The sequence below is a fragment of the Buceros rhinoceros genome, unplaced genomic scaffold (assembly GCF_000710305.1).
Source record: "Buceros rhinoceros silvestris isolate BGI_N320 unplaced genomic scaffold, ASM71030v1 scaffold39807, whole genome shotgun sequence".
Taxonomy (NCBI): Eukaryota; Metazoa; Chordata; class Aves; order Bucerotiformes; family Bucerotidae; genus Buceros; species Buceros rhinoceros.
This window is the reverse complement of record NW_010424616.1, coordinates 2,452-16,820: the sequence shown is the minus strand read 5'-3', so window position 1 is coordinate 16,820 and position 14,369 is coordinate 2,452. Positions and strand designations below refer to the sequence as shown.

General features: G+C 38.5%; 1 protein-coding gene across 1 annotated transcript; it reads left to right on the top strand.

Moving 5' to 3' along the window:
• The first annotated feature begins 751 nt into the window (after positions 1–751).
• GPER1 (G protein-coupled estrogen receptor 1) lies at positions 752–1,825 on the top strand. The gene has a single exon (XM_010140853.1). It carries the CDS (start codon positions 752–754, stop codon positions 1,823–1,825), a length of 1,074 nt encoding a protein of 357 aa, XP_010139155.1.
• Positions 1,826–14,369: the final 12,544 nt, after the last annotated feature.

Genomic DNA, 14,369 nt, shown 5'->3' with positions numbered 1-14,369 from the left:
AGTTGATGATGAAATAAATATTTTTAAATATTTCTATATATTAAAAAATAAAGGTTTTCTTCAGCAGACTAAACTCACTCATCTGATTTTCTGTATTTCCACATTTTCCAATACTGAATCCCTCAAGGGCATATGAAATTTTAACAGATCTGCCCTCACAATATATTATCAGCTAGAACAAACGTGAATTCTTTTCTCTGACCCTTTGTATACATACCCAAACACAATGTGTCCTACAACCTCAGCTGCGTGTGTGAAGTTAGCAGAAGTATGTGGTACGTGGGACCAGGCTGGAGTATGAGATTAATCGCTTTCCATTTCCAAATTGCAGGTCCAAGGATGTTCATTGATTATTAAAAGAAAACAATGGGAACTAAAATTCTACTACCTTCCAACCTGCATGAAGAAGCACTGCTGATGAAAAGCTTTTAGTAAAGAGATCCGAGTACCATAATGGTAAAAAGATTCCTACATGATCTTAAGGCATATAGGAACTGCAAATTCTCTCATTTGTATACGGTGTCCTGTAAAAAAGTTCAGTTTACTATTTGTACTGTAGATTTCAGTCAATTTTAGGTCTAATTAAATTGACTGCTAAAGGATTTTGATTTCCTGTACAGAAGCATACATCTTTCTCCATTGCAACCAAAATGCTTACCAGGAAGCTGGTTGCAAGCAAGCAGAAATCCGATTTTTTTGGCATTCCCACCAAACTTTGAGTACAAATATCTTTGCTGCAGATAATTTAACCATGGAAAGTTACCCTGCCTCAGTATCACCTGGTATATGTAACAGCACAACTTTTAACCTAAATGGATCGCATTTGTGTAATGAAAGCATATCTTCCCGATTAGCTGATAAATCAGAACACCAACAGTACGTTATTGGTCTTTTCTTATCATGTCTTTACACAATATTTCTTTTTCCTATCGGTTTTGTAGGAAACATTCTGATACTGGTTGTCAACATAAGCTTTCGTGAAAAAATGACTATTCCAGACCTCTACTTCATAAACCTCGCAGTAGCTGATCTCATCCTAGTTGCCGATTCTCTCATTGAGGTTTTTAATCTTGATGAAAAGTATTATGATATCACTATTATTTGTACCTTTATGTCTTTGTTCCTTCAGATCAACATGTATAGCAGCATTTTCTTTCTGACATGGATGAGTTTTGACAGATACATAGCCCTGGCAAAAGTAATGAGGTCCAACCTATTTCGCACTATGCAACACGCTAGATTAAGCTGCGGTCTCATATGGATGGCGTCTATTTCTGCAGCACTAGTTCCATTTACAGCTGTGCATTTGCAGCACTCCGGAGAGGTCTATTTTTGTTTTGCAGATGTAAAAGAAATCCAGTGGTTAGAAATAACCTTGGGGTTTATTATCCCCTTTGTGATCATCGGTCTCTGTTACTCGTTAATTGTTCGAGTTCTTATAAAAGCACACAAGCACAGGAGTCTGCGGCTGCGGCGACAGAAGGCTCTAAGAATGATTTTTGTCGTGGTCTTGGTTTTCTTTATCTGCTGGCTACCTGAAAATGTCTTCATTAGCGTTCAACTCCTCCAAAAGAAAAGCGAGCCTGTCTCTTTGAGCAGCCCATCCTTCAGACACGATTACCCTTTAACAGGACACATTGTGAACCTGGCAGCTTTTTCTAACAGCTGTTTGAACCCCTTAATTTACAGTTTTCTAGGGGAAACCTTCAGAGACAAACTGCGACTGTACATTGAACAGAAAACAAAGATGTCAACAATACATCGCTTTTGTCAGGCTGCCTTAACGTCTGTCATTCCTGACAGTAACGAGCAATCAGAAGTCTGATTTAGTAGTGGTTGTGTAAAACATGACTGTGAAGTTGTGCAAATAGTGAACAAAATGCTTGCTACTAACCGAAAAAAGTGCATTTGTATATATATGTATTGTATCGCTCTACTGAAGGTTTATATCCAAAATGTTTTTATGACAAGACTTTAATGTAGAAGAATGTTTTAGTCAGATTTCTATTTAATTATGAACAAGATTATTAAAAGCTGAGTGTTGAAGGAGCTTTATTTTGTATTATACAACTATGAATGACAATATAGAAGAAAATTTTATCAACTTAGGAAGGCTCTAGATGTAACCTGATTATCAGAGATGCTACTTTGCTGGTCTATACAAGGTACTTCCACTGAAATAATGAAGCTGCCCTAAGAGTGGGGAAAAATCATTACAACATATTGATGTGGAGATGCAGAAAACATTGATTTTTTTTTTCATCTAAATAGGTTAAGATAAATGACTTTGCTTAGAAGGACTACTTAGCACTACTGTCACTGTATCCTAGCATGTCTTCCACAATTAACTTTTAAAAAAAATCTTAATATAATCTAGTACAGTGGTGAGGTTTTGTCTCATAAATGTAATCTACGGTTTACATCAGTACTTGATCAAAACTGAAATAATCTGTAACTGTACTGCTCATCTCAAAGAACCTCCCAGAAGCGAAATGTAATGCTTCATGCTGTCTTTAAGGATTGCCCAAGACAATCTTTCCCAGGACAGACATAATGGGGCCTTTTGTCAAAAATGCCAGTGCACATATCCGTAGATTTATATCTGCCTTCAGATTTAAATGCAAGTTGCACGAGATCTCATTACATTTAGCAAGACTGTTTTGATTGCCAGAACAAAATGATGTGGCTTTAGAAAAAAAAAAAACAAACCCACAACAAAAACAAAAAACAAGTCACATTCTGCAAGAGAGTACAAAAATTGCTTGTGAACGTGACAGAAGCATCAGTTTTTAGAAAGGAAGTGTGATTAGCTATAACAAGATCAGCAGATTGTGCACCGGCCATCCCACCGCCAGAAACCAAGGTTTTAAGATGCACCTTGGTTGTTCTGTTCACTTGAAGATTAATTATACTAAGAAAACAAACGTTAGCATCATGTACTTGAAAATAAAAGATTCTAATTTCTGCTAGAAAATAATAGGGTTTTAAATCTGATTGATGCTCAGCACAGGTTATGGCTAAACTTCTTCAAAGGGAGCTATAAAGTTCCTAGAGATTAGCGTGCAAGATCATTAAACATCACTTGCTGCATCTCTGAATGAACAAACTCATTTCACCTCTGTGCTCAATGACTTAAGCACCAGAACTCTGCAGAATAAGATGCTTTGTCCTATTTTCAAATGTCATATATGAATTAATTAGCACATGGATGAATTTTAAAGGATTTTTGAACATAGACACTTAGAACAATGACTAAAGTTACTAAGCAATAAAGAAAACAGTGAAAACAATGATTCCACTCATATTTCTCGCGAAATATTTAGAGTTTCCTAGTGGAAGCTTTGGCCACAGAAGACCTGACCTATAAACAGAAAGGCCACAAGACGATGGCTGAATTTGAAATAGACAGTTAGAGATTCCTGCAGCTGGAACAGGAACTGCAGGGTGGAGTTCACAGCAACCGCTAATCACAGTCTAAGGACAACCGTCATTTGGTCACCTCTTCCCCGTGGAACACCAGTTAGATCTTCTCTCAGGAAAGACGCGAGCACTGCCATGCCTCCGTTGCACACAATGAGTTGCTGAACAACACCTAGCAAGAAACCTCACGCCATTGTGCTACAACACCCGCTGCCCTTTTCCCTCGTCATTTTCCCTTTTGGAATTAGCCTCAATTACTCATACCCTATTGACAGCCAGTGTGATTAACCACACCTTGAAAGACAGCTATTTCAGACAGCACCGACCTGCGAGAGTGAGTGATTCTCTTGGCAACGCAATTCTGTGAAGACACACCTCCTGAGATCACAGCTAGATTAGCTTTGTGTAATCTTGACACTAGCTATGAATACATAATTTATTTGGGGCTACAGGAACGCACTTTCCCAACTGTAGTTGTTGCTTATTTTGTTGTTATAGGAGTAAACTCCCTTCCCCTCCCTCTTCCTTCCTATATGGGAAGCTGGGTTTTGATCAAGGCTACGGCAGAAGCCCTTTCATCACCGCTGTAGATAACAAACCAGGAAAGTGTCTTTGCTCAAAAGTTTACAATAATAAACAGACACTCACAGCAAATGCCTGCTCATACACACTAGGAAATCGTTTGTTTCTACACGATCATATTCAGTAGCGTTCTGACATCACGGTGAAATCTAGGAAAGATCAGATTACTACGGTATGAAGAAAATGGTGTTTACTCAACCTGAAACAACTACTGCACATTTAAATCCAAATTACAAACCTGAACTACCTGCTGAGTTTCCTACTGTCAATATTGTGGTACAGGCTTATGAACCACCCTGAAATAACTAAATTTAAACATACTACTTCAAATAAAAAGTACTCACAGGTGAAAAAACAGCACACTTCCCAATTTTTTTTATAGTAACTATGTACAAAGTGATATTTACAGAAATGCCCTACAACTTTCATGTATACAAGATGCTTTCTGCTGCCCATCATCTCGCAATAACTTGCTACCGTGGCTTATCCATGAACCAAAGAGACCTGCACTTTAAGTAGTTTTCTTTAAAATTAAAAAAGCATCATTATTAATAAACAAAACCTTTTCTGCACTGTAGGGGAAATGAGAGCAAGAAATTTGATAGAACTTCTTCACTTAACTTTTCTCCCTGGTCTCTCACAAGTTGTTTGAGTGAGGGAAAGGACCCCACGTGCCTTTCTAAAATGCTGCGCTGATGACAAGTATGAGAGTTAAAAGCCTGTTTATCACCGATATTTACAATCTCTGCTATAAATTATCAAGTCTCCAGATAAGAAATGCCTAGCATTAGGAAGCGCACACAGAAAAAAGGAAAAATAACAATCAAAGAATGTCTGAAACTGTTAACTGTATTATGGAAGATCATGCCTTAACACAAACATGTCCTGAATGCAGAGAGTATTATCGAGTATCTAGAAACAAAATAAATCCAAACAGCACAAACTAGCAGCAGTCTGAACCTGATATGACCAAAAGCAGCAATCTTGCATCAGCTGTGTAAAAAGATATGAGAAACAGTTATCTGAGACCATTTTAAGATGTTAAAGAGATGCTGTAACGAGATAAACTAAATACAGCGCAGGCACCACGCACCCACACCTGGAGAAGGCAGGCAGGCAGTCCAAAGATAAAGCTTGATGAATTTATGAAAAGCATTACTTGATGTGAGGGCACGTGATAGGGAATTTGAATCTTTGAGTCAGGCGATCCCAGACTCTGTACAGGATTTTGACATCACACGGGTGAGGTGCAGGAAAAGGCACCCTCCCTTCCCCTGCTGACACCACGGACAATCAGAACGCCGGCATGCGGGATAGCCAATCCACTAACTCCAAAAGACAACATACACCATAACATAAATGTTCTAAAAAAGCAAAAATCAGAGTTCTTAAAAGCACAAAGTTTTAACAAGAAAATGCTTTTAGAGCTCCAGACTAAGCATCTGTGTTTTAAACAAAATTCACTGGCTGTACAGTGCAGGCTCTGATCTTTCTTCCAGCCATCAAGTCTTGTTAGAAGCTCACAGATTTTTCTTTTCCCCGTATAAGGATTTTGCTGTATTCTCTCAGCTGTTCATTAAGATTGCAAAAGGGAAAAGCTTGTCTGGACAATTTTAAATGGTTAGGACTGTCGTATTAAAACCATGTTAAAAAGTGGTTTACTGTAAGTAAAAGCACGTCAAGTTCAACCCTGATTATCATTTAATTCCATTTTGTTTCCAACTTGTTTCTGCCTCAGTAGGAAAAACAAGTGAGTATATGAAGAAGGCAGGTTTGAATTTTAATAGCTACTCACAAAGGTGAACCAATGAATTAATTTGATTTTTGTTGAAAACAAGACAACGAGGGTTTGAATTTAACTTATGGGATAACATCCTTCCCTCCCACTCCCCAAGTCTCACCTTACCCATTCAGACCATCAGACAAATATTTAAAACTTTCAGCATAGAATACCACAGGACCAAATTCAATTCAACTGACTGAATTATATCTTTGCAATAGAAGTTTACACATATATTATCAATTACATCCAGAGCAGCCCATCAGTATGCCGTTACACCTGGCCAGTCCTCCTTCAGACCATTCATGTTAAGAATTCATTATTATTTTTACAGTCTGTTTAGTAAATGTTACCAACAGACCATTTCCACCATGGAACTGCATTTTATCTTTTTTTATGTGAAATCTCATTTTGAGGACCGGCATCTTGCCTGTGTACTGAGGCTCTGCTGTTGGGGAGGTACACGGTGGAACACGCCTGTGCTGGGTCTTGTCCAAATTATTTATTCCACATTGACATACAATACACCAAACTTTTAGCCCTTGACTTTTTGGCTTCCTTTTAGACTTCCATCCCCTCACACTGCAGCACGACACAGCCAGGAGCTAAGAATAAACAGTCGCACACTGCGCCAGCCCAAGATGACAACGGAAGAGCCTTCTCAGGACTTCGGGCAGGGCAGGATCAGCTCATCACTTTCAGCCCAGTCTCTTACATGCGTCCAGTGAATTCCGCTACAGAATTTAATGATGGTCTGACTCCCACTGGGTGACCTCTGTGTTTAGAATGGCTTTGGACTAGTTCAACCCCAGTGATAAAACTATATTCAAGCTTCCAACCTATTTTCTCACATTCCTCAGTCTGCTACAGGTATATACAGAAGTTCTAAATTAACGAACTATGAAACTGTTCATTACCAAAGAGTAAAGCTAACTTTTTTAATGTACCTACTCCAAATAAATACTCGATGCAGCAGAGCAAGCCTTTCCAAAGCAGCAATCTTGCTTACGAGTCCCAGCTCACTTGACCTCCAAGCAAAATCACTGTAAAGGCTTAAAACCTTTTCAAATCACATGGAATGTGTTTTCTGGAAGGATTTCAGAAAAACTGTGAGAAAAAGACATACTAGAGAAATAGGAAAATTGTTGGAATATTGTTAGATAATCCTTAGAAACTGGAGGTAAGGCTGTTTTCACAGAAAGAGCTCGGTGATGGAACTGCCTAATAGTGATGGAGATTGGTTTGCTTTCTGCCTCAGCAGCAGAAACATTTCCTTTCCCGGGCATTCTCTCAACAGAAACAGCAATACAATGGCAATAAGATTTTATTCCTTTTGTTCTCTCTCCATTCAGAATTACAAAAGAGAAATAGCCTTCACCTGTCTGTAGAAACCTTTTAACTCTTGTGTTCCAGTACCTACTTAGGAGTGAAGTGCAAAGAACAAATTGAGAGAGAAACCAAGGAAAGAGCTCACTTAACGATGTGATGACATTCCCAACATCCATCTGACGAGCGAAGAAGATACAGGAAGAAGATACGGGCAGACAGTGATGCCTGTGGGGACTTGATTTATAAACCTGACTTTCAACTACATAAAAGTCAGAAGAATTATTTCTGATATTAAAAGCATAACACTCTTTGAACAGCGAGAAATATGACATGGTATCTTCTTCCCCTAATGTAAAGAAGCCTGATGACACTTCGACAGCATCATGTGTCATGCAATCAGAAGCACAGGCTGACGTCAGGTCACACAGAACCTAACTGCATGCTCAGCCCCTAACAAGGGGTCCATGAGGACCCTTGGAAAACCATCCCTGTCCCCTGCTAGATTTGTGCTCTGCACTCTGAGACTTTCCGAGCCTTGGCCAGATTTTATTACAAGACTATATAGGATCAGGACAGTTAGCTACTCCTGTTCCAAGTACAGACTAGACCATAATTTCACTTAGACAAATCTTTGTAAAGAAGATAGCATGTTTTAAACAAAGCATGGTAAACTTTTGCCATGAAAACAAACTAACAAAATCCCACAAGCTTTATAAAAGTGCCTTTAGAAAAATCATGGAGTTATGGACTTGGATGACATAATAGCCATGAAAGATGGGACTTTCATAAGAAAATGGGGAAAACTTGTCTATTCTGAAGGTAAGTAGGAAAAAAGACCCAGCCAATGAGGTACACGAAGGCTCCAAAGTCTACTCTGAATCCATAAAAAGGCCACAAGCAATTTCGGTATTACAGTTCAGTGTAACAGCTCTGCAACCCCCCAGTTATTTTACAAGTGGGTAAACAGGAGTAACTCCCATTTATGATTCAGCACAGAGGTAGGATAGAATGACAGTTATTCAAAGCATCTATTTTCCCCAGATACCTCAGATTTTCTGCTCTCTTTTATACAGCCTCTCTGCTCTTCGGCACATTCTCTGAACAGCTCTGGCATGTTTCCAGTGGAAAGACAGCAGGAGCAGAGCTCTGCCTTCCCTTGTGCCTATATACCTGTTTGCAAAAGCCTGGTTTACAGACTGATATCATTAAGATAATGTTGAGAAATTTAATAAAACATTGGTTGATGATCTTCGCTTTGATGTGGTACAGAACTCTTGGGGGATTCAATTAGAAACAGGTAAATGCATTCAAAGACAGAGTCTGGTTCTTTAAGCAAGAGGTTCCCCTGTCAAATACCTTCATGCTTGTTACCCTCATTATTTCAGGCAGCTTCTAAAAGTCAAAAGATTAATTTTCTGTTCTAATTACCTGTTGGATGTATCAGAGAAGCACTTTCCAAGCATTTATTAATCTGTGTGGCTTTAATCTAATACTCAAGAGCCATTTTATCTACACTGTAATTTATTAGTTAACATACATAAATACACGCTAATCTTTCACGTGATTCACCATCTTGCATCTAAATACAGAAGGTATTTTGGAGAAGGAAACTTCTGGTGAAATAAATCTAGTTTCTCATTCATACTGTGGAGCAGCCATCATCCCCGTTTTATCTGCTCCAAAATATTTGAGGTTTTTTATTGTTGTTTTTCAATCTATTCCATCAACACAGAATAATTTGTATTTTATAAAAATCCTTATACCAGACTCCCACGTTCTTTAAAAAAAAAAAAAAAAAGAAAAGCAGCAGCATTCTGTCAAGGACAGGAACTGCTGCTTTTTAGAATAAACATTTTAAATATTCAAATCTGTGCCATTTAAAGCTTTTTAAACAAATTAACATTGATAAAATTGTACCAAGAGCAATAAAGAGCAAGTAACAAATCTACAAGAATCAGGCTTGCTTTAATACTGTTCTAACTTCCAAGTTTCAAGCCCTGTCAACAACAATTGCCTTTGAATGCCCATTTCTCTGCTTTTTATCCTATATCAGAACGTAGCAAACACTCACCCTTTCAAGCTTACAACTTAATTTCTTGCCAAGAGGAACGCATTTTGTGAATTCAAACATGTAATGGGACTTCGGGTTTTTTAACCAAAGTTATACGTATTTTGAGGTTTTGTGCCAAATTTTCTATATTCAGCAATTTGGGCCTTTTCCAGCAATTTTCCTTTATGTTGCCTCTCTCTATGATGAGTTCAAAGTCATTAACATACAGCCTGAAAAAATCTGAATTGACAAAGGGCAGAAAACAGTGTTCTCACTGGACTGGAGCTGGGCAACACACAGTCAAGCAGACCGAGCCTCTGCTCCCGACTCCAACAACCGCTCCAAGACCGTGACTCAACAAACTCAGCCCACGAGTGGGAATCCTGCGCTGAATTTCCATTTTGTGAATGTATTTGCAGCTAAGTCATGAAAGCAAGGGTTTATACTGGAAACCTAACAAGAACTGTCAAGGAAGGTCTCACCACTAAGTCAAGAACAGGAGCTGCAAGGAAGCATCAAGTACGTGCTCCAAGAAGAGAAGGAAGAATTTCCCCTGTTAGCAGCGAAGAGCAGATGGTTGCATTTCACCAAACTCCCCATCGCTTTAACACCCCGACTATATTAATAAAAGTAAAGAATTAACGTGGACTGTATGCGGATTAAGGCAAATACACAGAATTGGCATGAAACTCTTGCTGGTTAATGTGTAATGAAGAACGCACAATTCCTTTAAACAAAAGTAAGAAACACACCACATATTGTTTATACCAAACGCAGTCGGGGACGTGAGCCTTTCGCCTGGGAAAACCATCTTCAAAGTAGCAACTGTTTTCCCAGCTGTGAATACTCGTTCCTGGGAAATCTGTTCCTACCACTACAAAAATAATTTTCAAAGGAATGTAAAATTATTCAGCCTAATCTATGCATATCCATATTTCAGACACTATTTTGTACCTTCTTAGACATGTCTGTTTACAAAAGGCCTTCTATTCTCTATAAACACTATATGGTGCCATGATCAGATTTACCTCTTCTAAAAAATACGTGTGGTTAATTTAATAAAAACATTTAAAGGGACTCTTATCAATATTCTGATGAAGAAGTGTTAGCAGGAAACAAATGTTTCAGTCCCATAAGCAGCCACCCTTAGAGTTTAGGGGGTGGTTTTTATTCTCTTTCTCCTAATTTGAGAAATATTGCATAGATGATAAGAAAGTGGACAAACCAAGATGTCACGCAGTAGGTCACGAACACCAAATGCGTTTATAGCTTCATAAGTTTTTCAGCTATCAGAAGGCCGTTGTACAGCAAGGCACTAAGCAGCCAATGCGATAGCAAAGTTCTCTTTGTGAAGTAAAAAAAAAAAAATACAAATAAAACAAGAATAAATATTCAACTGAAAGGTAGCCCAAAAAAAGAGAAAAAGGGCCAACATTTCAATTACAGACGGACCAAAGGCACTAATATCCAGACTGACATTTAACTTCACCATTTAGGGAAGTAGCAATTGCTGCCCCTTTATCCCCAGAAAAATGCTAACTGCTGATGTGTCCTTACAGCGAGGCGTGGGGGGAGAGAGGGATGGGGGAAGATGAAAGATTATGTCATCTTCTCTTCATAACCCGGACAAAACTCTATTTGCACATGAGAAATACTTTAAAAATGGTCAAAAACCCCAGCACACGATCTTATTTTAGGAGGTTATGCTAAATAAAATTAACTTTTTTGAATTTATTTTCATTTTTTCAATATTTAAGACTACATATTTCTTAAACAACAATTATTAAACCCAGATAACATTAATGGATACCACAGAGGATTAAACTAGTAAAGCAAAGCAAAACAAAAGCAGGAAGAGTTGATAGCGGAACTGCAGTGCAAGTCGTTTCCAAAACACGTTTTTAGTGTATGTAACACACAGATAACATTGGTAACCTGGAAGAAAATCCTGCATCATCACACCAAGTGGTAACTTCATGGCATTTTTCAGGATGGGAAAATACAAGCAAAGTTATTTTGATGGTTACAAGATAAACGTCCCATTATTTAAAAAAAAAATTAATTAATGGAACAATAATGGATTATTGAGTTTGTTTGCAAATCATCCACAACTCACTACTTCAGCAACAGGTTTGGTATGAATTAGTGAGTTGTCAAATAAATGAATACACTTTCCAATGACAGCTTGACAGTATGTGCTTGACAGGTTGTGTAGCGTGAATGTCTGGTTTGCAATCATCAAACAGGCAAATCACTCCCCCAGTCACCTGATGACAAGCAGCGTTAGATGGTATCAGTGGAGCGGTCCCAGCTATTGCCCTGAGCTCACGCCAAAACGTTTATCTCCACAGCTTAAACAATTTTATTGGCTTTTCCACTGCTACAAGTGATGATGTTAAAGAATCGGGTTTCTGTGGTTTGCTTTGCTGTAGCACTGGCTTAATAACTGCTTACTGGTCTTCTCGATAACCTCCAAAAGGCTGGACAGAAAAACTCTCTCCCTACTCATTTTGCCTTTTTCCATTTAGCAAAGAGATCTTATTGTTTGGGCACCTGCACGCTAGCCCTCTGCTTAAAGAAACACCATGAGCTACTTGTTTATTTGCCACTGTTTGTACTGTCTGTATGGAATCTCAAAAATTAAATTCCTTTCCCACTGATTTTGCCTTTATCCGGGGAAAATGTTGATTCTCCTCCTCCTCCAGCCATTCGCAATGTTGAAGATAACACGGCAACACCCACCGGCTGTTTGAGCACTACCTAAAGCACCCCTCAACCAAAAACAACGGGATTCGATTTATAAAGATCAATCGCCTCTTAGTCACTGTCATTCTGCTTGAAGTTTACAATGTTTACTAGAGTTGGGAGGGAACAGAAAATAATGTTGTTTCTATGGATCATGAATTTTGAGTCTGGCCTAATAGATGTTCAACTCTGAAAGAATTTCTTGCTGTTCTGTAGAAAGCCTGTAGCTCTGAAAACAGCACTGGAGAAACAAGATCTACCCTTAAATTACAAGGTTAAAAGATCACTTGGTACAGGAAGGTCATTCTGTGTAGAACTCAGAGCGTTCACAAACAAGGCAGCCACAACACGTAGTTCCCTGCATGCGGTGCTGGAAGTGTCGGGGCTGCTGTTCCAATAAGCTCCGTGGCACTAAGGCAGCTGGAGGTTTGAAGGGTGAAGAAATCCACGAACAGCAGCAAGATGCAGGTAATTGCAAACAAGCACTTCTGATGCTCCTGATATTTTAAGATGAGGAATTAACAATATTGTAAATATTTTTCAGAGAACTGAAACAAAGTTGATTTGCCTCAAAGTCCAACAGAAAGTTTTTACTTAAAAGCCAGTATTTAATTTCAGACCACCAGTCTAGACAGCACATTTGAAATCACTTTTCTTTATGCCTATGTGATGTGACAATTTGAAAGAATAAACTCAAACTATCAGACGGTTTAACATACGAGTATGTTAGTAAACTACAAAATCATTAAAACCAAAGTAAAACTAACGTTCAGGCATTAAAAATGTCCAGTTTAAAATGTGGCATTTATTGCCAAGTGGTTAAATACAACAGTAATGTGATGAAAATATGTTAGAAAAGGCACAAGGGTGAATTAGGTTTAAAAAAATCATACTGCTCAGCTCCACTGCAGATGCGTCAGAGCTGTGTGGTTCTGAGATCATTCCTGAAAACATCCACACAGGTCTTGAATTGCTCATTGCTATTTAATGTAAACAGAAGACACTGAGTAGATGAAAAATCAATAGAACATCAAGATTACTCTGAAAGGTCAAGTTGTTCCAAAGAAATCACTTTAGTCTTAGGCTGGTAAGAATTTTTGAAACAGATCTCAAGAAGGAATGATCAATGTACACTAAATCCAGTCACCTCCGACACATTTCAACTTGCTTGCCTGCAGCTCTATTACAAAATCAATTAGAGACTTACATTTTCCACTCTGGATACTAAAATTGCTGTACTAGAATAGGAAAAAAGTAAATCACAGGCAAGTAAAGTGACTTAATGAACCAGTGAATCCTCAGTCTCCCCCACCAGAAGCAATCTTTTTTACTTTTTCCATCACATATGAGATGCCTTAGGAAGGAGAAACTGGAGTCTACACATCCTTACTTTAAAGAATGCCAAAAGTTTTTTTTTAATTCAGTTTCTGCATTAAAAGTCAATCACAGCTCATCACAATCCAGTCATCGTGAGTCAGGAATTGCTGCAGACCTGTCAAGGTTCCCGCTAAGTAACAGAAATAAAACCAAGGAAAGTAAGGCTGCAGAATAAACACTCTCAACAGCTGCCTTAATTTTTGTTCCAAATTTCTTCTTCGGACAAAGCCTGAGCACATCACTGCAGCCCCAGAGCTCCTCCTGATCTTCCTGTACCCACAAAGCAATTTTACCTTGTTTTCTACTCCATTTCCCATGCTGTCAAGGCTTGATGACCAAAAGCTTTTTAAAGAGTAACTGGCATTGTGACTTAACCGAGCATTTCACACAACGCCCAACACGTGCTGAGCAACAATCATAAACTGGTGAACAGTGACCTTCCATTAACCATTTTGAAGTCAAATTACACAAGATCTGCCTAACATTTTTCATTCTCAACAGCCATTTCAAACAAATCTACTAACTTACACTTCCCTACTACCAACAGTTATAGTTTATAAAGCTGAAGCCAAAAAAACCCTTGTCCTAGACCTTATAAGGCATCACCTAAACCTAACACTAGATACACATATAAGCCACCTGCAGACACCAGCTCTTGTAATTCTAAGAAGTGTTGTGCCTAGTGATGTTCTCTGGTAGAATTAAGGATTCTTCTTTCCTTTTAACATTTGCTGTTTCTCTCACAGTCCTACAGTTTGCATGGCCAACCAAAACTAATTTGGGGGTTCTAAGAACACAGCACTTGATGTCAGACGGTCCAAGAAGGCTCCTTGCTAGGGATTGACACTCACTTGGGATTTTCACCACTTTTACATGAAAATATACAGATTGTCGCAGGCAATAACATTTTGACATTTCCATTTCACACTGTTTTATCCTAGAAAGTTATTTTCACCCAAATTGAATTATCATGCTGTGAATCTACTACACATCCTGCAAAGGAAAGGAGAAGTGCTTCCTCTTATTAAGCTACAAATACCTGCTTTTCTATTTTTGCTTCGCTACAGACAAAGATGCAATCTTTCC

What these genes read in the sequence shown, in the direction of transcription:
- GPER1 (XM_010140853.1), top strand. Translation starts at nt 752, where the DNA reads ATGGAAAGTTACCCTGCCTCAGTATCACCTGGTATATGTAACAGCACA.